This window comes from Marmota marmota, unplaced genomic scaffold (assembly GCF_001458135.2).
Source record: "Marmota marmota marmota unplaced genomic scaffold, marMar, whole genome shotgun sequence".
NCBI lineage: Eukaryota > Metazoa > Chordata > Mammalia > Rodentia > Sciuridae > Marmota > Marmota marmota.
Window position 1 is genome coordinate 5579589 of NW_025999896.1, and position 25256 is coordinate 5604844.

General features: G+C 45.5%; 1 protein-coding gene across 6 annotated transcripts in view; it reads left to right on the top strand.

The window, feature by feature from the left end:
• Arhgap44 (Rho GTPase activating protein 44) overlaps positions 1-25256 on the top strand; it is a 174439-nt gene that overhangs the window by 146070 nt on the left and 3113 nt on the right. Inside the window, exons 13-22 of one of the 6 annotated variants that reach the window (XM_048798105.1) lie at positions 426-506; positions 3507-3620; positions 4240-4331; positions 5930-6110; positions 12240-12257; positions 13052-13273; positions 16971-17128; positions 20829-21206; positions 23953-24004; positions 24628-24921. In XM_048798105.1, coding sequence (XP_048654062.1) covers positions 426-506; positions 3507-3620; positions 4240-4331; positions 5930-6110; positions 12240-12257; positions 13052-13273; positions 16971-17128; positions 20829-21206; positions 23953-23960 — 1252 coding nt within the window. In that variant the 3' untranslated portion in view covers positions 23961-24004; positions 24628-24921. Of the gene's footprint in view, positions 1-425; positions 507-3506; positions 3621-4239; positions 4332-5929; positions 6111-12239; positions 12258-13051; positions 13274-16970; positions 17129-20828; positions 21207-23952; positions 24005-24627; positions 24922-25256 lie in introns of those variants that run through there. The other 5 variants (XM_048798104.1, XM_048798103.1, XM_048798107.1 and 2 more) reach the window with 5 other exon arrangements.

The following is a 25256-nucleotide window of genomic DNA, read 5'->3' on the forward strand; positions in this document are numbered from 1 at the left end:
TAATATCTTAATATAATATGTAGCATCATCTAAATACTTCACTATGCATTGAACTGGATGGCAGGCAGCCACTACAGTGTGCAGAGTTGGACTCCCTAACTGGTGTCCTGCGTCTCCTCACAACCCTGTAACCCTGTACTCCAGAGCAGGCCTCAGGCCTCTGTCCCGTTCCCTTAACTGCCATCCTGGCATACTTCACCATACAGAGAAAATTGTGTTGGACTAGTGCAGGCCAAGATAGAAGGATAGCATAGAAGGTAAAATAATTATATGCAAACATTTTAAATAATAATACCTTGCTCTTAAGGGGCAGTTATAGTAGTTAGCTCTTTCTTGTCCAGTATGAGAATGACTGGTTAATATGATTGCCAATGGGGATTCATTGAATCATGCTCAACCAGTGGCTTTTCCTATCGTTTTCCCAGTATCCAGGAGCAGGAGAAGAGGCTCCAGGCCCTGTGGAATGCTTGTGAGAAACTGCCCAAGGCCAATCATAACAACATCCGGTAAGTGCGGACTGGAGTTGTAGCTCAGTGGTAGATCGCTTACCTTGCATGCGTGAGGCCCTGGGTTCGATCCTCAGCACCACATAAAAATAAATAAATAAATAAATCATATTCATCTACAACTAAATAAAAAAGTTTAAAAAAAAAATCCGGTAAGTGGGTACTGGAGACAAAAGGATCAGCTTATTTGAGCCTCAGATACGCAGTTCCCCGGGGAAAAGTCACAGTAACCTGTGTGCATAGCCTTTTGTGGTGTGTTGTTGGCACATAGGGTCTCTTTTTAGCCTCAACCTGTGAGGTAAGGCAGGGATTGTTATTACCATTTTGCAGAGAAGGAAACAGGCTCACAGCCTCTGTATGGTGCTGGAGGCTACCTAACTAGCTATTGTCTAATTCACTCAAGTTCTTTGATTTGCAAGGAGTGAAGAAATCTGCACCCTAGCTTCAGATATTGGAACTTATGGTAAAGGTAAGATGTTCCTGGAACCTTATAAGCTGATCAGTGCTGGAGCTGGCAGAGGCAGAGGTGTCCTTCAACTAGTCACAGGAAGAGGAGGCAAAGGAGAGTATTATGCACCTTTCACTCAACCTTTCATTCAACCCAGATATTTTCCACTTCTGCCTCTCACCTTGCTAGTACCTGGACTGGACTTCTCACTGTGCTGCAGATCTTCCCCCTTCCCCGGGCTTCTGCTTTCTCATCACAGTGTCTTGCCAGCACCCCTCCTGGCCTGCTGCCTCTCTTCTGAGCTTCTTTGGATGCAGATTTTCAGCTTTAGCAACTGCAACCATCTGCCTAATTGTTTCTCTTTTTTCTTGCTAAAAATCCCACCAGCAGGGATAGGGTTGTCCCTCAGTAGTAGAGCACTTGCCTCGCACATGTGAGGCACTGGGTTCAATCCTCAGCGCCACATAAAAATAAAGATATTGTGTCCATCTACAACTAAAAAAAAATTAATATAAAAAAATCTCACCAGCAATCAAATAGTGGTTTCTCAAAATTAAACATACATGCTGGGCGTGGTTGACGCAGTCAGGAGGCTGAAGCAGGAGGATTGTTCAAGGCCAATCTCAGCAACTTAATGAGGCCTTAAGCAATTTAGCAAGACCCTGTCTCTAAATGAAAAATGAAAAGGATGGGGCTGTGACTCAGTGGTTAAGTGTCTCTAAATTCAATCCCTAGGACCAAAAAAAAAAAAAATTAAACATAGAACTACCATATGATCCAACAATTTCACTTCTCGGTATATTCCCCAAAGAACTGAAAGTAGGGACTTGGTATTTGGATATCCAGGTTCACAGCAGCATGATTCACAGTAGTCCAAAGTGGAAGTAACCAAAGAGTCCACAGATGGATAAATGGATAAATGAAATATAGCTTATACATACAATGGGATATGAGATTCTGGTTCTTGCTACAACATGAATGAATCTTTGGTCTTGATGCTAAGTGAAAGAAACCAGGCACCAGAGGACAAAGGCTTATGATTCCCCTTATGTGAGTTACCTAGGGTAGTCAAATTCTTAGACACTAAGTCAAATGATGGCGGCCAGGGCCAGGGGCAGGGTCGAATGCTGAGGTTAATGTTGAATGGGTACCATTTTGGTTTGGGAAAATGAAAGCGTTCTGGAGATAGATAGTAGTGATGACCTGGTGTCAGTGTGAATCTACTTAACCCCACTGAAATATATACCACAAATGGGTCTAAATGGTAAATAGTTATGTATATTACTATAATTAAAAAATCCCAGGATCAAAAATTAGATTGGTACTCAGCTCACGTTGGTGACCACAGCCTGTGGATTGATGATCCCCAGCTTTCTATGTCCTGGTCTCTTTCCTTTGTGGCCTCTTGGAGGTCATGAGGCCTGGTGGGGAGAGGCTTTGGGTAGAGATGGCCCAGTGTCAGCATAGTGACGACATGGTAGGACTCCATGTCTGGTCCTCTTGACAGAAGACGTGTGGAAAACTTCCAAGGAAGTTGCTTCACTCTGACCTGAGCAAATCAGGATGAGGACCACAGCCTTTTGGAACCCAGAGTCTAGGAGGAAATGTGGGTTTTTAATGTGGTTTTTCCAAAGCTTTTCTGTTGTGCTGAATTTGTGCATAATTTCTTATTTTTTTAAAAACATTATCTTTAATGTATTCACACATCACTGTACCTTTTAAAGTATGTCATGTTTAGTTTTTTAGTGCATTCAAAGAGTTCTGCAACTCTCAATACTAATTTTAGAGATTTTTTTTACCACTCCAGAAAGAAATCCAGTTCTTATTAGCAATCACTTTTCATCTTCCCACTCCCCAACCCAGGGCCTGGCAACCACTGATCTACTTTCTGGGTCTATAGATTTGCATATTCTGGATATTACATATTATAGATATCATAATGTAGTCTCCTGTATCTTGACTTTTCTTTCACTTATAATGTGTTCACAGTTCATTCATGTAGTGAGATATGTCAGTTCTTTATTCTTTTTTGTGGCTGTATAACATTCCATATTTCATATTTACCTTTTCATCCCTTGATGAACCTATGGTTGATTTTCACTTTTTTGGCTATTGTGAATAGGGCTGCTCCGAGCATTCATCTACCAATTTATGTGTTGACATACTTCTCTTGGATATACCCCTGGGAGTGGAATTGCTGGATCACATGCTAAGCCTGTGTTCATTATTTTCATCATTGGATCTTTCCAGAAAGCTTGACTAAGGGTAATTGCAGAGGACACCACCTCTCAGTCAGAAGGAAAGATGGAGAGTTTTTTCTGTCCAGTGTTCATTGAAGCAGATGTTTCGCATCTTGCAGAGTAAGATCTGAGTCTGTCTTGTTTTTGCAAAGAGAATACAGATTTCTCATTTCCTGATACATGATATGTCTTCATTATACTGCAGGATATATGAGTCTCGCTGTCAGTAAGATGTGCTACTGGAGAGAAGTGTCGGCACACCTGTCTGGTGTGGAGCCCTAGTTAAACGTGGCCCTTCTCATTTCTTTTCAGATACTTGATCAAATTTTTATCGAAGCTGTCAGAATATCAAGATATAAACAAGATGACTCCCAGTAACATGGCAATTGTCTTAGGACCCAACCTCCTCTGGCCGCAAGCAGAAGGGTGAGTGAAGGGAGGGGAGCCCTGTGGGCAGTGTGGCAGGGATGCAAGGGGGCATGCAGGGGCATTCCCAAGACCCTGGATCATCACCAGCCTCATTTATATTTCAAGTCCTCATTCTGTCACGGCCCACTCCCTTTATGGGGGAATGCACAGAGTTGTGCAGACCTCCCTCACTGATGCTCTCAGAGCTGTGGGTCTGAAGGAAGGGTCTTCTCCAAGTTAACCCAGGTCAGCATCAGCATGAAGAGAGGGAAGACGAGGGACATGATGACACCAGGCAAGGCAAAGTCTCTCAGGCACCCTGGACTCTGTCCAAGATTCAGAGGGATGGAGGGTTGTCTCCAAGGAGACCTCAGAGTTGGAAAGAGGAGGAACTCGGCAGTGATGAGAACTGTACCTCATGCTAAAAGTGCCTTCATGGGTGCTATTCATTTACCTGTGGTTGTCCCCATTCAGAAAGGTGAAGTGTCCTTCCTGAGAGAAAGCCAGCTCACAAACCTAGGCCTGCAAGGTTCCAGTCCAGGATCCCTTCCTGGGCTCAATAGCTAGAGGACCAAGGATCCCTCATCCTGCCTTGGCTGGTGACCCCATCCTGCCCTCCTTTGCTCTGTGCTTGCAGAAACATCACTGAGATGATGACCACAGTTTCGCTGCAGATCGTTGGGATCATCGAGCCCATCATCCAGCACGCAGACTGGTTCTTCCCTGGGGGTACGTGGCGGCATTGGGTTGGGGGATCAGAGGCGGGGAGCAGGGAGATCTGTGAGTTCAGAACTCTTTGAAACCAAGGACCACGGCCCCCAGGGCTTTTGTTGGTCTTGCTTTTAATCTTTGCACACACACACACACACACACACACACACACACACTGGTATTGGTACTGTCATAGCAGCTTCCTGTTCTCTTATCCATGCCGAGGGATGTTCTGGCATGAATGTGTCTGCTGTGGGTGCCAATGAGGTCCATAGATTCTACTGGTTTCATACCATGGTTCCTTCAGGTCTGTGAATCATGCCCTGCCGGTTGCAGAAAGAGGAGAGAAATCCTCTTCTCCAAACCCTCAGGGCTCACAGATCATCTGGATATTGCCCTTTCATTGCCCTAAGTTGTACCCTTTGATTTGCCCCTTAGCATGTACAAAGGCAGATTTTTTTTTTTTTTTTTGGCCTAATTCAAAATTAGCTTCTCAAGGCAGCTTTCTAAGAGGGAATTTAAGACGTGTCCTGAGCCATGGAAGCATCATTGCCTAAGTACATGTCTTTCAGCTTTGACTGATATTTTTGTTTTTGTTTGTTTTTGGTACTGGGGGTTGAACCCAATGGTGCTCTACCACTGAGCCACATCCTCAGCCCATTTTTACTTTTTATTTTGAGACAGAGTCACTGTGTTGCCCAAGCTCTGCCTCAGCCTCCCAAGTCATTGGGATTAAGGTATTCGTCATCGTATCTAGCAGTGGTGATAGTTTTAAAGAGAGAGCAATGGTTACATTAAATTTAGGGTTTACTGAGAAAAAAAAAAAAAAAACTGATGCCGTGACATTATGGGTAGTAAATATTAGGAGGATGCTTCTAGCTATGCAGCAACATCCACTAACTCAAGCGAAGGTGAACCCCTCTAGTCCTCAGAGGAAATCAAAGAAGTTTGGCCATCTTTCTTCTGCTGACCGTGTTTGAGTGGCTGATCTCCTGAGAGCTCTATTGATGGCACAAAGCTAGGTGAGGCTAGGAAGCGAAGATAAAGAAATAAAGGAAATAAGAGTCGGAGGCAATAATTCTTCATGTGCTGTGGATAAGCTGATTCATTACATCATGGACAGGCAGAATTGAGCAGAGCAAATCCATTCCCACTGACCAAAAAAAAAAATGTATCTCTTTGGGAACCAACAAATACCTCAATGAAAATTCTTCCTATTTCTAACTTAAAAAAAAATGTATCCTGTTCAGTTTTATAGTAGGACTATATTATCATTTACAAATCTTAATATTGACTTTTTTTCATGACCAATTTCAATGGCTAGCACTTCTCAAATAATAATAAATAAAAATAGCCAGGGTGGATGTTGCTGTTTTCCTGATTACATTAGGACTGCTCTAAAGCATGATGTTTGACTAAGCTGATTTTGTCTTTTTGAGAAAGTATCCAAGGGCTTCTATTTTATTAAGTTTTGTTGGATTTTGAAAAAAAACACAAATGGACTTTTTTTTTTATTAAATGCCAGTCTACGTGACCACATGTATTCTCTTCTTTGTCCTATTAATAGGATAAATGGTATTATTAAGGTGAGTATACCAATTCTCTCTTCCCTGCAGAGATAGAGTTCAACATTACAGGCAATTATGGGAGTCCGGTGCACGTGAACCATAATGCCAACTATAGTTCAATGCCCTCCCCAGACATGGACCCCGCTGACCGGCGCCAGCCCGAGCAGGCCCGCCGGCCCCTCAGTGTCGCCACGGATAATATGATGCTGGAGTTTTACAAAAAGGATGGGTATGAAGCTGTGTCCCTTTTTCAGTCTTGGGGATTGGGAAAGTTGCGGGGAGGGAGTGAAAGGTAAGGAAAGAAACAGGATTGACACAGGAAGTTGCACTTACTACCACATCTTGGTGACCAGTAGCAATTGAACACTGAACTCATTCTTGAAACTGCGCTATCTGGAATGGGTCTCTCTGGCTTGTCTCCCTTGGGGCCAGAGTTAAGTATAGCTTTCTTAGCTGACAATTGTGATCAGTATTGATTAGTTCTCATCAAAGAAATTAAAGTTGGTCAATAAGGATAATTTTTAAAAATACATAAGTATTTCATTTTGACTCAAAGTGTGTAAATGTGGAGCTGAGGGTTTAGCTTAGTGGAAGAGCATGTACTTATTAGCATGTGTGAAGTCCTGGGTTCCATCCCCAGCACCAGAAAAAGAAAAAAAAAATGTGTAAATGTATATCACTTCTTGACTCTTTTGTGGCTTTACTTTGATTGTAGATTTGCTCAGTTACACTCTTCAGAAACATCCTTGCATAAATAATGCTTTTAATGCATAATTTAACATTTCCAGTTTCAATCTTTAGAGAGAAAACCTAAAATTTGGTGCATTCCAAGCGTAAAATTTTTATAGGTTTTTGATATTTTTTCCCCCTGTCTTTTATATTTGACACCTATCTTACTTCAGTGCAGTTCTTAATTAATGCATCCAACTTCACGTGTGAGAGTGCACAGGAACAACCCTTTTTACACTCATATTAAATGAATTTACATAATATTTGACCAGATGATATGATTCTCGTAGCAAGTAAGATGGGCAGAAGCAGGTTTTGTAACAAGCTCTGATGAGTCATGGGAAGTACTAGCTCTGCCTTGGCAACCGAAGTCTGTGGCTGGATGAGAATCCGTAGGGCATCCTTGATGCAGAAGAAATGGGTTGCCTGGCTTGGTCAAGCAGGTCCAATGAGTAATCTTTGGCTGGGAATTTAAAATCACCACCACAAAATAAAATTTAGTAACTGCTCCTTCAGGATACATGGGAGCATAAAGCACTGAATGAGAGTAACAGAAATTCAGATAACAGCAAACATTCCCCTTTCTGATCAACCACCGGGTACTCAGAAAGATCTGTTTGAAAGGCAAATGGCCCAAAGGGATAGGAGGGAGGGGTGAAAACCCTAGAAGTACAGAAGTGTAGGGGTTTCCCTTTTCACTCCTATTTATTCCAAATGAGAGTTGGCACTGGGGGCTAGAGTTGTAGAAGAGACCCAAGCCTGTGTCCTGGTGGGGTCTTGAGGGTGGCCAGTGTTACCTTGCTGATCAGTGACCTGTATGTGTGAGGCAGTGGGGGCTGTTTCTGTGCACATTGCTGTAGTTTATTGTTCTCTGTTTAGTAGGGAGAGATCAAGTTCTTAAACATTCAAGGAAGGAAGGGAAAACTTCTTAAACTCATAAAAAGGAGTGAAATTAGAATCTGGGAGAAGCAGAGGCAGAGAATTAGACAATGCACTGGAATTTATTTTTAAATCTCATAAGTAGTAATTCAGTTCCTTCATACATTCACTACGTCGAGGGGCTGCCCTTGAGGGTCAGTGCTTGTCTGGGCAGGGGTATAGAGAACACCTCAGATTTGGTCCTGGGTGTTTCTGCATCAATGAGGACTACTCTGTCTTGCCAGACCTGTTCTGATTCTCTCTATTTTCCCTAAAAAGCAATTCACATGTCTTCGACGAGGGAGTTAGCAAATCACCAGGATGGTCAAGTACCATTGGCCCCCTACAGACATGGGCAAATGCAAAAGCATTAACAAAGTCCTCTTATTTCAGAACTTTGTAAATGAGATGTCCCTTCTGTGTGCCATTATGATCTAAAGTTGAAATTGCCACTATCTACTCGGAGGGTCTAGGAGATGCACTATATAAATTATTGTTCTACATGAAATAGAATATATTGTGTATACTTTGAAATTTGTATTTCACATGAGGTGGAGATCTTCCTGGTTTAGGGAACCCTCAAAGAACTGATGGAGGCTAAGACTCAACATACCATTGTGTGCCACATAATGATATTTGGTCTACGATGGACCACATGTGTGACATGCATTTCACCCAGAGACATCATACCATCTTAGTTTGTGTAAGTACACTCCAGTTGCACAACAATGGGATCCTAAGTGACAACAGTTCTCATAACATGTACTGCCGTTCAGCAGCATGTGACTGGGTGTGCTTTAAGATGTAGTGAACTTTTGGTGATCAGTTCTAAACTGGCTTTCAGAGAACAAAAAACCCCAAATTGTAAGTTTTTTAGGGTAGAAGAAAATAATTTACATCCGTTGAGTTCTTGTCTTAGCAATGTTAGGGAAATCCTCCATATTTCTCCTCATTTCTGAGATTTTAAAGTCTACATCCTGAAGTCTTGAAACTACCCATTGAAACACTGACTAATGAAAGCTCATAGTATGGAGGTTTTTTGGCCAGGTTAAAAAAAGAAAATTACACACACACATGTAAAATACATATTTAATTATATAAATTATATATTGATATATATGTTATATATCAATAAAAATGTTACTTTAAGAAAATGAAACAATTACAAAAAAAGGTAAAGAAAAAAATAGAACTGTTACTTAAAAAAAAAAAAAAAAAAAAAACAGAAGAAAATTCTGGACAGATAAACCTGATAGAAGTGTTATAGAAATGGTAAGTTCCGTAGCAATGCCAATGACATTTTCCTGGACTAATGGCTTCTACATCCTAGATATCATATAAGGTAGTTTGCTCCCCTCGTGACTTAGAGCTTTGTTCCTGATGCCTTTCTGGTTCATGATGACACAGGATGCTGAGTTTCTGTAGCAAATCACAGGATCAGATTCAGGCGCTCACATACATATTCTCATCATTGTGATAGACCTCATTGTGATAGGCCCTGGGTTCAATCCCTGGTACCGAAAAAATAAACATTAAAAATAAAAATAATAATAGGGATGTTGAAATAAGGAGATTACTCTGGATTACCCTGTGCCCTACGTGACATAACGTGCATCCTTATAGGAAGGAGACAGGGTAGATTTCACTATACTACACAGAAGATATTTGAAAGTGGAACAGAGAGATTTGAAGATGGTAGTCACAAGCCAAGAAAAATCAGCAGCCACCATTAGCTCAGTGAGGCACAGGGGGATTCTCTGGAGCCCCTGGAGAGAACACAGCCCTGCCAACACCTCAGTTGACCTTAGAGGTACTGATTCTGGACTTCTAGCCTCCAGAACTGTGAGGGGATACATCATAGTTGCTATAATATAATAATCCTGGGACCTATTATATCCACGTTCAGCTTTTGCCACTAGGTAATAGTGCAAGTACATGCTAAATTTATCTTAGCATCCAATATTGATAATGACCTTCTTGAAAATGCTGGAAGCAGGGAGGAAAGTATCTGCCTTACTCTGTAGATGAGAACTCTGTTGTGTCAATGAGTCTCTTAATTGGGCCTGGAAGTTGAGGACATTTCAGAATATATTCCTTATTAGAATTTCATGAAAAATACAAAAGTGTGGGTTATGGCAGACCTCTTAGAAACATAAGATGCCGATGGGCAGGGAGGAGTGAAGCAGCAAGGATTATATTGTAGTGGGGCTGCCTGAAGACTTGTCATGTGGCATGCTCACTGAATGCAGGTGACAACTCTAGATTCCTCGTCCCTAACCTTCTTACTGTAAAAAAGAGCAGTGAAGACAGCCTCTCAGGCTCACCTGCCCTGATTCTGCAAGCCCTCCACCCCTGTCACCTTGCTGGCACAGAAGAGCCAGAAAAGCCACTTACATGGAGGGTGGCTCCTGGACTCTGCCTTGTGCCTCCTGCTCATTGACTTCCAAGACCTTTGCTTCTTAGAGGTTCTTCTCAGCCCCTGGCTCCTTGCTTTCACCTTGATTCAACTTCACTTATGAAGCTGAGTCACTCAGTTTTCACCAGAAGCAGCAGGCTATGGGAAGTCTTGACCTCTAGAATGACTTTAGGTCTCCATGCAGCAGCATCTACCAAAGTCAGTTGTTCTTGTATTAATTCCTCTTCATTTGTTGTCTCCTAAGAAACACAAGCTGGGCATAGTGATGCATGCCTGTAATCCCAGCGACTTGGGAGGCTGAGGCAGGAGGATCCTAAGTTTGAGACCAGTCTCAGCAACTTAGTGAGACACTGTGTCAAAAGAAAAAAACAAAAAGACCGCGGAGATTTTGCTCAGCAGTGAAGTGCCCTGGGTTCAAACCTCAGTGCTAAAACAACAGCAAAACCAAACCTAAAAACTCACAAGCAGTTCCTTGAGCCTGGCTACTGTTGCTTCTTTATTTAATTCAGCAATGAATAGAAACTTGTGTACTCTTGATACAACCTTCTCATTGAATTTCCCAATTTGTGAGCAGATTCCCCTCCTTGGGAGCATACTGACCAATTTTGTAATTCCTGTCTCTGAGCTGAGTTTTACTTAGACATCCAGACATTTCAGTATACCACTGTGCTTCTAGAGGTAAACAGACTTAGGCCTCTAAATGTGTAGATGCTGCTGCCTATGTGATTGGCCTGCTCCGTAAAGATTTATGTTACTGAAAATGTCAGTGAACATTGGATGCGTGTTCACTGTGAGCATGCGGTGCTGTCGGCCGTAATAGAATGGTTTCAGCTGTCAGAGTGGTGATTACTTACAAGACAGCAGCCTCTTTGTAAAGGCAAAAGAATCCATTCAGCTCATGTTTCTCAGTTGCTGACCTTTCCCAGTGATAGTTAGCAGGGTTCCGATGGTACCCACCCACCCCATGCCCAAGCTGCTCCTTCTCTTGGTAGCCTGGAGTCTGAGGATGTAAGATGCCATTGGAAATAGAAGGCATCCCCTCACCAGTCCTGATCCTGACCCTCCCCCTTGGAAGGAATGATCCTTCCAAGCAGAATGGAATAGAGCAAGGAAGAGAAGATGGGGTGGGATTTGCATCTTTCAGGGTTCTTTTTGCTGGTCACCATAGGACACATCTCACACTCCTGCCATCCTTACTGACCATTGCAAATAAGTGTTGCTAGCTCTTTTTTCCCCAAGTGAAAGAGTAAATCTTTTACTCTTTTCATCCTGATAAATTCTGAAGCCCAGAAAGCATAGCTTGATAATCCCCCACAACCCACTTTAAATATAAGGGGGTCAAACATGGGGCTGTGGCCCAGAAATTTGAGTAGCCTCCAAGAGGGTTTCTGGACAGCTTACAGAAGGTACTTATAACCCAAATGACTTGAAAGCTAGTGAATCCTGGAAAAAGACATCCCTCCTACACCCCGTCCATTTTAAGGAATCCAAGGGAGATGAAAAGTGTCAACTAAGTGTACATCTGTATGTATAAAATGTAAAAGGGTCTCTGGTGATCCTTGGGAGGAAGTGTGTCAAGAATCTGTCCCTATCCCAGATGTGCTTGGTTTAGCATCCTCCGGGTCCCTCACTGCAGGTCCATCCTAGATATATCCTTAAATGACCCAAACCCCATCGGCTGCAACCAATCTTTGAAATTAAACTTTTTGTTTTTAATACTGTGTCAAGGTAAATATGACCATTTTACATGAGCAAGATTTTACCTTGGTGCTTCTGACCAGTGCAGATGACCATTTGGTAGAGTGAGGCCATGTAAGCACATAATAGCCCTGGTACCTCCGCCCCACTGTGCATATAAATACTAGAGACAAATGCAGGCATGGAGAGTGTTTTCTCCTTTCCTACTAAAAATGTGAGCTTTTACCTGAGTCAATGAATCTCTTGTCTAAGAATCATAGGACCAGTTGTCCAATGAGAACCAACCTCCTTCCAAGTCCATAGGACCAAGAAGAGGGCAAATGGCTACTTGTACCAATTTCTTTTTTCATTATGACTTCTTCCCATCCCTCAGTAATATTGACTCTTGGCTGCTCTCTTTATTCACCTATGTGGTTTTCACCTCTACAAACAGTAAAATCACTTTAACCAAGCAAATTTTAATGATTTAATGGCACAATAAAAACCCTGACTATGGCAAGAGACGCCCCCCCCCCCCCTTGCAGAAAGACAACCCTTATGTCCAAAGGAAGGTGTAGATTTGTTGACACTAATATCTGTATGTTTCTGTCCCTGCAGCCTTAGGAAAATCCAAAGGTACAGTATCCTCTGGTAGCTACAAGGCCAAGTTCAATTTCAAACTAAGCCAACGGTGTTGTAGTGAGCTCTGTGAGAAGGTGAATGTGCCACGTTTGGTTGCTTGGCCGACTTACTTGAAGCTGTGTGCCCATCATTAAAATAGACTCAAAGCCTGGAAGGACCATAGGCATGAGCAGCCCCTTCCCCCGCTATGTAGGCAAGCAGGTGTGGCCAAGTGCCCAGCAGTGGTGGATCAAGGGCCAAATCCCACATAACAAAAAGAAGACTATTTAGATGTCTCCTGCTGGTTGGTTCAGTGTTCTAGTCTAGTGCTCTCTGTCCTTGCCCCACCCACCTCCTTCTCCCACTTGGGGGAAGTGGACATCCTCCCCCCCACACCCTCCCCCAGTTAGGCCACATTGTGCCCTGAGAACAGCTTGGATTCCACACCCAGGGAGCTTGTTGGGCCATTATCTCAGGGACAGCTGGCTTTGGCAGAGGGTTGACATACGGCTCGTCAACTCCCAAGCTGCTGACTATGCCCTGCTGCAGCCTTGCCACTGTGGGAGGGCTGCTCCTGCCAAGCGTGGGCCTCAGGGGCTGCATCTTTGCTGGCCCCGAGCAGCCTGGGCGCTTGGAGCGTTGCTGGCCATTCCCCTACCGCTGCGCATCGCTTCCCAGGCCCAGGAGGGTGCTAAGGCTGTGCTGCTCTTCTCCTAACACGGACCTGCTTGAATGTCTCCGTTTCGTGGGGGAGGGAGCCTGTCACCTGTCACGCGTGGGTAAGCAGGTATCTTTGTATCCCTCGCCAGCATGGGTGTGAGGGTCATGGATACATCTTGGGTGGCTCGAAGAGGCTCCTCAGCTGGTCGGAAAGCATCCTGCGCCCCGCCCTCCATGCAGCCTCCCGCCCCGCCTGCAGAGCTTGCTGCGCCTCTGCCATCGCCCCTACCGGAGCAGGTGCCCGACAGTCCCGCAGCTCCTGCGCTCTCTCCATCCGGCGTGGGCCTGCAGCCCGTGCCTGAGCGCGCCAGGTAAGCGCCTGCTACTGCTGTCTAGGGGTGGGCTGGTTGGCCTGAGCAGAGGGTGTCTGGGCTTGCCGCAGCGCACTTGACGCCTCTTGGATTTGATATCCCCGCCATCATTTCTCAGCATTCACGTTTGGCTTTCTGCATCCCGCTGGCACAAGATCAGCCATCCACAGCTCCTTGGCTTTCCATCTAGTCCAGACTTTCCAAGAATGGCATCCCCAAGCAAACATAGAAGGTGGCAGCTTGCTAAAGCAGTGCGAGGAATTATGTTCCTTAGCTCTCCACTTCCCCTTCCTGTGCCTTTATAATTTTGTTCTTTTACAATTTAGAATTTCATCCTTTACCCCTCCCTCTCCTCTACCTTTAGGTTTGTAATGGCTGTTTTTGCTGCTAAAAGTGGATCCAAGTAAGGCAAGGAATGGTGGTGACATAGTCATGCTGGGCCTGGTACCTCTGCAGGATGCTGCATGGTTGTATTTCCATTTTTTAAGGAGAAGGGAGAGGGAGACGGAGAGAGAATTCAAGTTCATTCCATCAGTAGTTCAGTGAACATGAGCAGAAGTTTCCTGTGTCCAGAGATAATAAGATATAATCACTGCCCTTAAGGGGTTCACATTCCAGAAATGGGCTCTGACAGATAACCTCAGCCTGGGTTATGCACACGCAGGAGCACAGGGGAAGGAGACTCAACCTTTGGGTCTTGTCCGAGAGGGGGACTCTGGAAGCGAGAACTACATCTTGAAACAACTGCTATCCAGTTCTATTATTAAATAACAATTTAGAGAACTAGAAGAGATACTTACAATCAGATGCCATTGTGACTTCTGTTAGGGAAGTGTGGCGTGTCCCCATGGCCACTGGGGAGGAAGTATGGATTTTTGGTTCTTGGGAACCAAACCTTTTGATTCAGTGTTTTCGAAATACACACTCATACACACTCCCATTTCAACCCCCTAATGAGGGGATTGCAAATCATTTTTTATTCTTTAATAAGTAGAAGGTATTTTTCACTGTGAAATGAGGAAATAAAGGGAACGGGATGATTCAGCGTTTGGCAGGGGGGGCTTGACACAGAGTGCGGGGGTTGTTGCTGATGCTGCAACTCCGGATGCTGGGTCCCACTGTGGAACTCTTGCTGGGCTTCAGATCTATAGGAGAGGTTCAGAAAACGGCACAGGGAATTTGGTGGAGAAGCAGAGACAGGCTGCTGACCAGGAGAGAGAGGCAAGTAGATAGGAGATTAGCTCTGATGATCCCCTCTTAGCACACTGTCCCCTGTCATCCTGATTTCCCATTTTACAAAGGAGACTCAGTGCCATATGATGTTTGGCATATAAATGATATTTCTTTAAAAATGCCCTTGAAGATGGATTCCCCCCGGGCTCTGAATGCATTCCAGGAATGTTATGGATGGTTGGCCTTGCAGAGTCACTCATGGGTAGGGAATGTCACCCACTGGTTCAAGTTTATTTCAGAGGTCAGCTACGTTGCTCTGTATGCTACTGTTCCTGGGCGGTTGGTTCTGTGTGCTTTGTTCTCATTTTCCTATGGCACCCTCTTTTTCTCTCCTTCTGTAGATTCTGCCCAGTAGAAATGGGTATTCCATTGTTTTGTTTTCTGTTTTCTGGACATTTGCAGCACAGATGGTGCTTCCTGTAGTTGCTGGATTCCTGTGACATCTCTCCTTTCCCCTGAGGATAGCAAGCCCTCCCTCTCCCCTCCTGGCCCAGCCCTGCCTTCAGCTCCCTCCATTCTAGGCTGGCCGTTCTGTCCAGCCAGGCTCTTCCTGTGTCCTGCTCCTCTGCTTGGCATTCACGCTGACCTCAAACTCTGCTTCCTGCCCCTTGGCATCCAGTCATGTGTCCCCGGGTCTAACCTATCCTCAGATGTGCCTTTCCCATGCCTCCTTCATCTAGTGCTCCCAATAGCCACCCTCCACCCCACCTCTCCCATGGGGTCAGCTGCACCTATGCTGGGGAGAGAGGAGCCAGGTTAAGTAGGTAAATGCCTGTTTCTGTGCTGGGGAAAGTGGACCAGGTGGGAGGGAACAGAAAGACGAGGTGGATGATTTCTTGATAGATGTCTTATCTAGACCCAGGAGGAGCATCTGGACCCCCCTACCCCCATCCAGGAGTCTTTTGGTTGGACTGTTTGGTGGTTTTCTTTGGTTGATTGTTTTAACTTCTTCTTGATGGTGACAGAGATGGATGGAAGGGGAGGTGGTCGTTTGGATTAATGCCCATGTGCCAGGTGACCTTGAGACTAAAGAAGAATCAAAGATGAGTTTCTGTCCATTCTGAGTGACTCAGTGGTTTTCTGTTTTTTTTTTTTTTTTCCTTTTCATTGATGAAATAGAGAAAGGAACTTTTGCTCTTTGGATTCCTTTGGATGTAAGTTGATAGTCTCCTTTTGGAGGATTCCCCAGGTGTCATGGAAAACTCATCCTACAAGGGAGAGAAAGCGTCACCACCCTGAGTGGGTCTTTTCTTTCTTCCTTCCCATGAAGAAAACTACTTACATTTCGATGACTTCCTGTTCTGGCCCAGGTCCCTGCTTCCAGTCTTCCTCAGTGGGCATGAGTAGAATATTCTTATTGGCGTTTCTTCCAAATGTATATTTGGAGTTTCTGAATGAGTTTAGGAAAATAATAGGCTGTGGCTGCTTTTGTGGGGGAAGAAACAGCCGTTGCTATAGGTTTAGGTTCCCAGACCCTCCACACTACACTCTTTAAGGGCATCACAATTGAGGCAGGATGTTGGATATCTCCCAACTCCAGGGCAGCACCTCTCCTGATTCACTAGGTGCTACTTGGAGTATTTTGGTGAAAAGGAGTGAGACCCTGTAGGGGAACATAAGGAGTATAGTGAGATCTCCCACAGATGGCACGCTGGAGGCTGGCAGGGAATGAGGATCTGCCATGGATTTGCTTATGCAGTAGAGTAGGTTGTCTCCTCACATGTACTTTATCCTCAGGCCAGGGTCTGATGAAGAGCCTAGCTGTGAGGAGGAATCCTCTTAGGGACCTGGTGATCTTGGTGTCCCTTTGTCAGTCTGAGGGACTCTAGAGGGCAGGGTCCCTCTCCGCCATTGACTCACCTTCCTCTAAGCCTGGAGGACCAGGACTTGAAATGGCCCACATGTGGGAGCACAGACTGGGTCAGCATTGACCCTGCCAACTGCTGGGATCTGCCACTGAGTATGAGGATGGTTCACAGAATTCCTCCCCTGCCTGGGGAAGTGATGGAGGCCATCATGGGAGAGCTCTGGCCATGCCCAGGACAGCCTGAGGCCAAGTCATCAGTCCTTGCTGGCACACTCACCCTATTGAATCCTCTTGGCTCTGGTATGCCATGTCAATCAAAGAGAAAAGAACATTTTGGTGTTCCAGATTCAGAATGTCCTAGAATGCCCATGTTGATGACAGATTAGAGTGGGGACACTCAGAGACTTTGCCCTTACATTGCTCATGGCCTCCTTGAGGGCAGAGGATGTTGGCACTGGGGGTGGAACTCAGGCCATGAGAGCTCCAAGAAAGGTCACCTTATGGGCAACTTTGAAGGTTTTTAAAAAGGGACCAAGAAGATTAGAGCTGGGACAGAGTGGAATGGGACCCAGAAGAACTCTAGGATTACACTTAGCAAGGCGGGTGCTGAAGTCAACTGAACTCGGGACCTCTCTGCCCTGTGTGTTTGTGTTTCAGCACTGCTAAAAGCAAGGAATTGTCTCCAGGGTCTGGGCAGAAAGGAAGTCCAGGCTCCAGCCAAGGGACAACCTGTCCAGGGACGCAACCGGGGACTCAACCAGGTGCCAGCCCCAGCCAGCCACCTGCAGACCAGAGTCCCCACACCCTCCGGAAAGGTAAGTCACCACTTCCCTTCTGAGTAGCCTCAGGCCACTGATGGCGCTTATCACTCCTAAAGGCTCATTTCCATCCTTAGCCTGAGTGTCTAGAAACTGAGTGGCTTAGTGAACAGTTCTGAGTCTGAGTGTTAGAGCTTAGAGAGGTGAGCCAACCCCTGGGCTGAGGGTGTAGCTCAGGGGTGGAGCACTCACCTGGAATGTGCAAGGCCCTGGGTTCCATCTCTAGTGTTGCAACAACAGCAGCAAAACAAGAAATCAACCAACCCCAAATGGAACCATTTTGCCATCATCCTCAGCAAGCTCATTTGAAAAGCAAGGGACATACATCGGGCAGCGTTTCCTCTACAGCATAGGATGCCACCAGTGCAGAAATCATTGTCTGAGTTGGTGTGTGTCTTCCCCAGACCTGCCAGGCCCTACCTGTAGGGCAGTAAAAGCTGTTCCCCCACACAGCCCTGGATGGCTGCACCTCTCCCCGAATCCTTCCTGTAAAGGGATAAAGGGTGTCGGGATCCTATCTCCACGAGGCCAGACCTCCCATACCTCTGTTTTGTTACTATGCTGACCTATCACTGCCCGCCAGGATTCCGCCACTGGAACCTGTGATAAAAGGCCCAGTTATTTTCCCTTCTGAGAATCACTCCTAAAAGCTATCAATGTACTCTATGCCAACACTTCTTAAATGGGGAGCTAGGCTGCGTGTGTACTTTTCTGGACCTTTTGGGTTTGTCTCTACCTCTATCACCTCTCAGCAGATTTCATGTGTCTGAAATCATGTATCCTTTTTAAAATTTTTTTAAATTTTTAATTGATTCCTTTTAGTTACATATGACAGTAGAATCCATCTTGACATCATTAGGGAAGCATGGCATATGTCCTTTTCTAATTCAGTCCCCAGTTATATTATTTAATTTGTTCTGTGTTCAGGCCTTTCATGCCCTGAGGATGGCTACGGCTCCAGATTGGTTATACAGACCAGGCTCGTCACCCACATTTATCTACAAACTATCCCCTTCTAGACTTCCTGGCACCAGGCTACCTTGGAAGTTCCATTCTCCCAGTCTGCCTTCACCCCAGCACTTCAATGTTCTTCATTTCCTGTTCATTCCTTTCTCATCCTACAAATATTTATTGAACCCTACTATGTGCAGGAGTCTGCTTTCCAGAGAGGTTCAGTGATAATGCAAAGGTGGTGTTGCCAGCTGGGGGACATCCAGGCACTGAGGGGACACATGGGACACTCTGTCCAACATCTTGATGGTCGAATGATGAGTGGACCAAAGTGGGGGCAGTAGGAAGTTAGCCTTCCAGGGCTTTTCTCCAACACCAGTAGATTTTCCTTGTAGTACGGACATGAGTTCTTTAGTACATCTCTGTTTACAGATCCTCCCCCAACCCTTCAAGCCAAGGATGATGGCTAAGCCATTGTTTCATCCAGTGGAAGTGTCAGGGCTCCTGTTGCAGCTGGTCAGCTTCCTAATCCCAGTGGCCAGCTGACCCTTTGAGGTTTTTGCAGCACATTGGACCCATGCAGGGAATACTGCCTAGAATGACCCAGGTCCCTTTCTCAAGTGAGTGAGTAACTCAGAGTTGTTATTTGAAAGGATGATGTTCTTCTCCATTCCCCATCATTGCCCATCTGAGATACTTAACTTTTGCTTTTTTTTTTGACCCCTCTGTCTTTTGACCACATGCATCCAGTGGAGTATCATGTCCTAGTCCTGTCACTACCCAGAAGTGGTCTCATCACAGACATGATGATGTTACTGCGTCCTCTCTCTTGCAGCTCATCTGGGAGGAGGCATGCTCATGCCCCTATACCCAGGGTCTCCCATACTTCATGTCCAGTCCAGTGGAATCATTCCTACAGGGCCCATCCCTGACCACGCACTGTCATGAGCTACAGTAGCTACAGTCATGGCTGCTGGCAAACTTACTTTGAACTTAGGCAATACAGGTGGAAAGTGAAACTGCAAAATTAAGTAGTTTCATTGCAAGTTGTGATTATATGGCGCTTTTCATATGCGATCCCACTTAATTGTTACAGTGCCATGGAGAAAATATTATTCTCCCTATTGTATAGAAGCAGAGTTTTTTGTTTGTTTATTGTTATTGCTTTTTAGAAGTTTAAATAAATTATACTGAGTATACAGTGGGTAACCAGCAGGATAGAAATTTGACCCCCAAGTTGGTGGACTCTAAGAAGCATGGTCTTTTGTCATCCACACAGAGGGCTGGATGAGCCAGGGTAAAACTTGAGAAATTCCTGGTAGGTTTTGTTCCATGGAGGGGTGGGGAGTGTCTTGCGGGGGGAGCAGGAATGCAGGAGGAGGACTTAATGCTTCCCTGAGGATTTAAAAGATGGCTTCTTCTCGAATTAGGCTGCATGTGGATGCAGCCCTCACTTAATTCTGAGAGATGAATGATCCAACATTGTCTCAGGAACATTTGCCTATCAGTCAAATCTCCTGAATGTCTGGCTTTTTGTCTTTACCCATTCACTTTCAACTCAAGGTATTATGTATTTATCATCCTGTAGAGGGATTAACTAGATAGAGAGGAAAAAGAAGGCAATGCAAAGGAGATTTGCACCACAGTGTGCTTTAGAAGGTACAATCAGGTTGGGGATGTAGCTCAGTGGAAGGGCATGCATGAGGTCCTGTGTTCAATTCACAGAACCACAGAAAAGAAAAGAACATTTCAGTCCATCTGCCCATGCTCATACCCCAAGGGTACAATTCTCAAAAGAAAAAGGTGGGGGGGGGGGCATGTGGGAGGAGGAGGAGAACAGAGTGAAGGTGGATAATGGGTACCAAAACTCATTTGCAGGGGGTGGCACAGTAGGGTAACTATAGTCTGTAGCAATTAATTATACATTTCAAAATAACCAGAGGAGAAGAGTTGGAAAGTTCCCAACACATGGAAATGATAATATATGAGGAGATGGAAATGCTAATTACTCTGATTTGATCATTATGCACTGTGGTGCATGTATTGAATTACAATAATATATCCCACAAATAAGGACAAACATCATATGTCAATTAAAAAAAAAAAAAGGATTGGGGATGTAGCTGAGGGGCAGGACACTTGCCAGTGTGTTTAAGTCCCTAGATTTCATCTCTAGCACTGCAAAGAAAGAAAAAGAGCCATGATCCAAGCACAGAATCCAGGTGGGGAACATAAAGTGGTGGAGGCCGGAGGTTCTGTGACCAGGAAATTTGTTCACACGTCACTGTTGGGAGACAAATACCACTGCACAGGTTTAGCCTGGTCAGTTTCCTATCCTGAGGACTTGCCCCAAATCAGGGTTCCACTGTGACAACTTGAACTCAGATCATTCTCGTTGGATCTGGTCTCACTGACTGTCTCAGTGACACCTCTTCCCACTGGGAAATCAGCCCACCGCCCGTGGATGGGAGATTTGTTCCGTAGTTTGGCAGGGTGTGCATGTAGATGGTGGCAGAGATCCAGGAAAGAGAAGGAGAAATTAGTTAACAGATGGAAAGACAGGAAAACTTGCAGTTCCTAGTTCATTTTTAAAAATTGTATTGGCTGCTCTCGGTGTGGCAGGAGGCCTAGGGCAGGGAAGTGGGGTGACAGGAAGTGACCACTCTGAACCATGAAGCCTGTGCTGATGAGTCACACTGATGGGCTTCATTTAATAGCTTTGCATTTTGTTGTTTTTTTCTTTCAGTTTCAAAGAAGCTGGCACCAATTCCACCTAAGGTCCCCTTTGGCCAGCCAGGGTCTGTGACTGACCAGTCCGCTGGCCAGCCGTCCCCCGTCAGCCTGTCTCCTACTCCACCAAGCACCCCGTCGCCCTACGGACTTAGCTACCCACCGGGGTACTCCTTGGCCTCAGGCCAGCTCTCCCCGGCTGCAGCTCCTCCCCTGGCCTCTCCTTCTGTCTTTACAAGCACTTTAGCCAAATCGCGACCCACCCCTAAGCCCCGACAGAGACCCACTCTGCCACCTCCTCAGCCTCCCACGGTCAGCCTCTCTGCCTCGAGCCCACAGTCCACGGAGCACCCCATGCTGGATGGCATGTCCCCTGGGGAAAGCATGTCTACAGGTAACCAGGCCACAGGCCCTTTCGAATATTCCTGTGAACCTTAGCAAACTGTGCCGGGGGGAGGGATGGTAGCGTCACTTTCAGGTAACTAGTTCCCATTTACTGTGAGAGGGCTGTGCCATGGGCTGAGGAAAGATGATCTTAGAAGCCCACCTATGGGACGTTGGATTCAAGTTGTTCTGCAGGGGGCTTCTGTTTCTGCTCTTATTTTGGGGGAGTTGAGCCTAAGTCCTTTGGAGTGGGGACCCAGGAGAAGCTGGGAACTGGTTATGATCACAGAACAACTGGCATCAAAATACAGGTGAGGCATTGAGTTTCCCTTGGACAGAATCCAAGGAGTTAAACAGGTCCAAGTGCTTAGGGAGAAGATAGGCTAAGAACCAGAGATATTTGTCCCTAGTAGCAAAATAAGCCTTGTGAGAAAAATGTGTTTCTCAGTATATATTTAGAGAAGGGTCATTTTCAGAGAAGGCATGTGTTTGCCTTTCTCCCCACCCCCTGCCCGCTGCAATTCCTCCAGCAGCTAATTGTATAAACCCACAGCTACTTAGATTTACTTTGAATTTGAAAACAACCATGGAGCTGTCTTCCCCAGAAAAAAAATGTGTAAATACACACACACACACACACACACACACCATAAAATCTTTCATTGTGGAAGAAACAGGACATTTTTTAAGTGTTTCCCCAGACACTTGGACCATATAAGATTATAAAGTCAGGGTCAGATTTTGTGATGGCTTCCACAAAAAGTCATCTGAACATTTTCCTTATTCAGGAAGACAGGCCAACTGTTGGGCTGCATCTTGGAATAAAGTCAGCCCATTCATCTCAGGGAAGAGCCTGCCCGTATCTGTGGAGTGTCATCACAAATGGCAGAAAGTGACACGGCTGGGGTGGAATAAACACATGCACTCCACACGTATATACATGCTTTCAGGTGCCATAGGTACATGTACCACATATGCATACAGACCACCCCCACATGTGTACACCACACACATACATATCACACTTATACCATACATACGCATGCCACATGCATATGCATAGTGCCTCACACATGTATGCATGCCACATATAACATATACACACAGACACATGCCAGATACACATACGGCACACGTGTGCAAACACACCACATGAACATGTATACCACCCACACATACACTACACATACATAAACCATGTGCATATGCATATGCGCCGCACACGTGTAAAAACATACCACATGCACACCACACACACATAAGCCATATATACCACACATACACACGTCATCCATATATTACATATATACCCATGCACATACCACATACATATACACACCATACATATGCTTATCACACATATCACACACATATACTACACACATATATACATACACCACGTACCTACACACATACATGTATACATGCATACAAATATATGTATATATACACATACATACATATATATACCCCAGATCTATACACTATACATTCACACATACACTCCTGCACGTATACACTATACATACACCACACATTACATATTCTACACATACATACCATACATATACACATCACATGTGTACATACATACCAAATGTATATGTACCATACATATATCACTCTTATGCAAACACCATATGCACATACTACATACACCCACACACACTACATGTATATGCATGCATCACACATGCCAACACCACATATAAAATCACGTATCCAGGGGCTGAGGGTGTGGCTCAGTGGTAGAATGCATGCAAAAGACTCTGGGCTTGGTACACAGCACTGAAACAACAAAAAGCCCACAGACCCATACACATGGCATACTTGAAAGAAAATACTGTGCTGGGTCTAGGGTGCACCACGTCTCTCATGGATACTGCCTTCCCCCAGCATCCCCCTAGAGAGTACCATTCTCTGCCCTAGATTAGACGGAGGCACATGCCTGTGAGGTCCAGCTCCTTGCTGCCAGTGAAAACACTAGGCAAACCCGCGAGTCTCTGCCTGGGTCAGGAGATTTCATCGTTATGGGGAAGAGCCATCCGGGGACGTAGCTTCTCTGTTTTGGATGTGATTAATGTTGAATGTACAGCTGCTGTCATCCACCCTGAGGCTTATTTTTAAATAAGGAGGGTCCTCCCTGTGAAATGACAGTGACTACCATGCCCTCCTGTTGTTTTTGGGGTGGTGTATGTTTTTGAGTGAGCCATGATGTAGAGGACAGCCACTGGCCTGGGGGGACAACACTTGCCCCAGGAGTTCCCAGTCACATGCGGCAGCCCTCAGGGACTGCTCCTCCAGCACACCAAGTCTGCTGACTCTCCAGCCACCCCAAGGCCAGAGCACAGGGGTGTCCCATACTATAAGCCACAGGATGAGGAGAGGATGTCACTCAGGGAGGCAGATGAGAGCGAAATGAGAGGAGCAATTTGGGGGCAAAAGTGGGCACAGGCAAGGAGGGACAGTGTCCTTGTGGCTTGAGATGTGGAGTGGTTCACTTCCCATTACACAGGCTTAAGATCTGATCGTCAGAATCAATGACACCCCCTGGTGCTGCATTCCATTTTGTTTTAATGTTCTCTTGAGAGCAGACCATGACTGTCTGGTATGTACGGGTCTCTGAGCCAGCGTAGAACCTGCAATGTTTTGGTGTGGCCCGCGTGGGACTGTGACACTCTGCACAGTGTTTTTGTTACATTCATGTTTCATCGTGTTTATTCCTCTCTCCGAATCCTATCATTGTGTTCTTGCAGCTGTGTGACATGGGTGACGCAGTGTTGGATACGTGTGAGGGGGATTTTCAGGGTAAGCTGGCTCCGGCCTCACCTCCCTCCACCCTCCAAGTCAGCCAGGCCGGCTGCCCCTGCCCCCTGCCGCCAGCGCCCCCCAAAGAGCTGTCCCTCCTCTCTGCATGCAACTCAGACCGACTGACCGCATGGCCGCTGCACTCTTACCAGCCTCCCGCAACCTCAGCAAAGATGAGCTGACCCAGGAGCTTATTTGGCTTTTTGAGATCATTGGCCTTTTTTTTTCTTTCTTTCTTTTCATAGGAACTGAGGGAAACACTCAACAAATGGGTTTAGCTCTTCTTTCCCCGTCTTCTGTCTCACTGTATCACCTCCTTGCAGCTGCCCTCCTCTCCCCCTCAGGTTTAGAATTTGCAGGGGTAACAGATCTCTTCTTCACTGGGTGGATTTGCTGGAGGCTGTTGTGCTCAGCACCCTAGGAACATGCTCTGCACACTTTCATTTAGGAAGGTGTCCTGATGGGAGGACTTACCTGGTGTGGCTTGGCACAGGGTCCAACACGTGGTCTGTGGCCATGAGCTCATACTAGCAGATGTCCACCGTCAGATTCTGCTCCCACCACCCTGGTACTGAGGATTGAACTTGGGTTTTTTTTTTTTTTTTTTTATTTTTTTGAGACAGGGTGTTGCTCTGTTGCCTGGGCTGACTTGGAACTGGTGGTCCTCCTGCCTTAGTCTCCTGAGTCACTGTGTCTATGCCCAGCTCAGACACAAACTCTCATGCCTGTCTTCCTCCAGGCCGAAAGCTGGCAAATCCTGAAGAATCCAGAGTCTTAGAGCTCATTCCACCCACCTCCATAATAGTCGGCCAGATCCTTTCCGTCCCACTCAATAAAACAATTTGGGAGCATTTTGATCAGCATGTGCTTGGTTTCCTTCTCCTCCTTCTGCTGTGGAGGAATGTGGCTTAGTGGTAGAGTGCTTGCCTAGCATTCCCAAGGCCACTTGGGTCACATCCCCAGCACTGCAAAAAAAAAAAAAAAAAAAAAAAAAAAAGGAAATAAAAAGAATAGATGTCCAAAGCTAAAACCTAGAATGTGAAAAAAGCCACAAGAATGAGGTGTTTTTGCCTTAGTAAGACACTGAGTAAGTCCAGAGTAAGCCTGGGTTTCCTCAGCACATGGTCCTGCATCCTAGCTACAAGGGATCTGGTGCTCACAGACAGGTGTGTCCCAACAGACATTTCTAAAGTGTTTATGAAATAAATCACAGCCATGATTTCCCTCAGAATCCTAATGAGGGCTTCTCCCC